Source organism: Carassius gibelio, chromosome B21 (genome assembly GCF_023724105.1).
Source record: "Carassius gibelio isolate Cgi1373 ecotype wild population from Czech Republic chromosome B21, carGib1.2-hapl.c, whole genome shotgun sequence".
NCBI lineage: Eukaryota > Metazoa > Chordata > Actinopteri > Cypriniformes > Cyprinidae > Carassius > Carassius gibelio.
This window is the reverse complement of record NC_068416.1, coordinates 20,261,233-20,263,271: the sequence shown is the minus strand read 5'-3', so window position 1 is coordinate 20,263,271 and position 2,039 is coordinate 20,261,233. Positions and strand designations below refer to the sequence as shown.

At 41.5% G+C, this 2,039-nt stretch overlaps 1 protein-coding gene across 1 annotated transcript in view; it reads right to left on the bottom strand.

The window, feature by feature from the left end:
• Positions 1 to 1,703, bottom strand: part of lhx5 (LIM homeobox 5) — a 10,304-nt gene extending 8,601 nt beyond the window's left edge. Inside the window, exon 1 of the mRNA XM_052588437.1 lies at positions 1,175 to 1,703. Within this exon, the coding sequence (XP_052444397.1) occupies positions 1,175 to 1,347 (173 nt within the window). The 5' untranslated portion in view covers positions 1,348 to 1,703. The remainder of the gene's footprint in view (positions 1 to 1,174) is intronic.
• Positions 1,704 to 2,039: the final 336 nt, after the last annotated feature.

The window sequence follows — 2,039 nt, the reverse complement described above, 5'->3', positions numbered from 1 at the left end:
CCTTCTGTTTCTCCCCGCGGGTTTATTTTAACACTAATGTACTAACTCTTCCCCCATTTGTTATGGTATCGAGTCGCTCTCGCGCTTTTCAAATGCATCTCTCCCAGTGAAAGGCCATAACACTACTTACACAACAAATGGACGCATTACGGGTGATTACTGTTTCGCCCCACTAATGGCTTCACATTCAAGCGCAGAGCTGGATGGGCCCCATAGAACGAGATGGTCAAGGCCGTTTGGGATAACAATGGCACATATGAAAGCTTAAACACAGGATGACATTAAATAGCTCAGAGAAATGTAAACTAGAAGAAACCCTGACAGAACACATTTAGCGATATTAAGCACTAATATTAAGAAAATACTCGGCCTGTTCTGCGACTACAACAATACCATTAAAGGTACGCAACACAAGTGTTTTGAAACAGACTTGTTTGGGCTCTAATCTTCTAGGAATTTAGTGCATATTTTATTGATGATTTTTTTTTTTTTAATAAATTTATTTTTGTTATGGAATTAGGCTAGACTGCTATTTAGAATATTTCACAGAGACTAATAAAGTTATTTTTAAACCCTTGTTTTATTAAATCGTTTCTGAATTATTAACCATACATTTAAATTATCTTGGCTATTTTAGTTATCAGTTTAGAGGTTAACTGGATTTAAATTATATATTTCCTATGTGTTAAAAATAAATAATTGTCGCTGAAATTTTCGTTTATATTTCTGGATAAATGTGGAAAATAAAAACAAGTTTTGCAGTACGTTTTGTTCAGTAGTTATAATAGTTATCCAATATATGGCCTACCATGCAGGATTCAAATGCATAATAATAATGCGCAAAATAATCAAGTGTTTCTAGTTACAATTACTTTACTAACAGATATTTTTCCCACAATCGTGTGCACAAATGTCATCAAGAGGAATCCTCACGTCGAAAGCGTGTGAATACAATAAGCAATGAATGGCTCATCAATCAAAAGCTATTAATGAACGTCGGAGGATCAAAGGTTTAACAGTACATTACACATTTTAGACAGGTTAATCCACAAAATGAGCCTCATCCACATAAGAGGAAAACAAGGGTAGGTAAATCCTACACGACATTCTTCAAATGAGGATTAGTCCAGAAGTTTGACGAGGTGAGGCAGCCCAAACGCAAGCAGCTTCTTACCTGAAAAAGTCCATTTTGCAATAGAGCTTTCCGTCCCTGGAGAAACATTTCTCGGTCAGGTTGCAATTACACTCGCAGCACTGGACACACTTGGCGTGCCATGCGCGGTCGAGAACGTTCAAGAGGAACCGATCGAGAATGGGCCTCTCGCACCCCGCGCAGTGCACCATCATTCCGCCCTGGAGGGGACCGAGAGCCGACCTTCCCAAACGGGCACCGCGCCTCGGATTGGGGCCACACGAATCGGTGCGGAGCAACGTCTTGGCTTCTTGTAGAGGGAGGCAACAGCAGAGCAAATGTTCCGTCTTGAGACCGAGTCTCCACCACGCCTAGAGGTAAACACTCCGGACGTGATTGTTATGCATTATACCTGTGGGCATCCAGAAATCCACAGAATCAGAAAATAAATGTATTCGTTGCAGATAGTTTGCTAACAAAAAGGCTTCTCCAAGTTGTCCTCCTAGTTTGTTTCGGTGCCCTTGATCCACCTGCGTGTCCACTCACCTCATCGACACTTTTTGCATCACTCTGTTCCAGTTCGCGGGAGCCTCTCGCATCCGCGTTCAGGTTTTGATGACGTTTTCCTTGTACTTACGCCGCGGTGGCCAATCGCGGACACGTTGCCATGGCAACGGGTTTAAATATTGGTACTCTCAGATTCCTACCAAAGTTCTACCTTGGGTTTGGTAAAAACGTCTATAAAGGCTGAGGGTGGTAAAGCTAGGCTAATCATTTCTTCGACGTCCTATTTTTATCTTCTTACCGAATTTGGACTCGACCAGTAAAATCAGAAAATGTGTGCTATGTGTATTTATTTAGAAGGCTTGCGTATTTGGCCTCACCAGACTTGGATCTTGGACAGCAC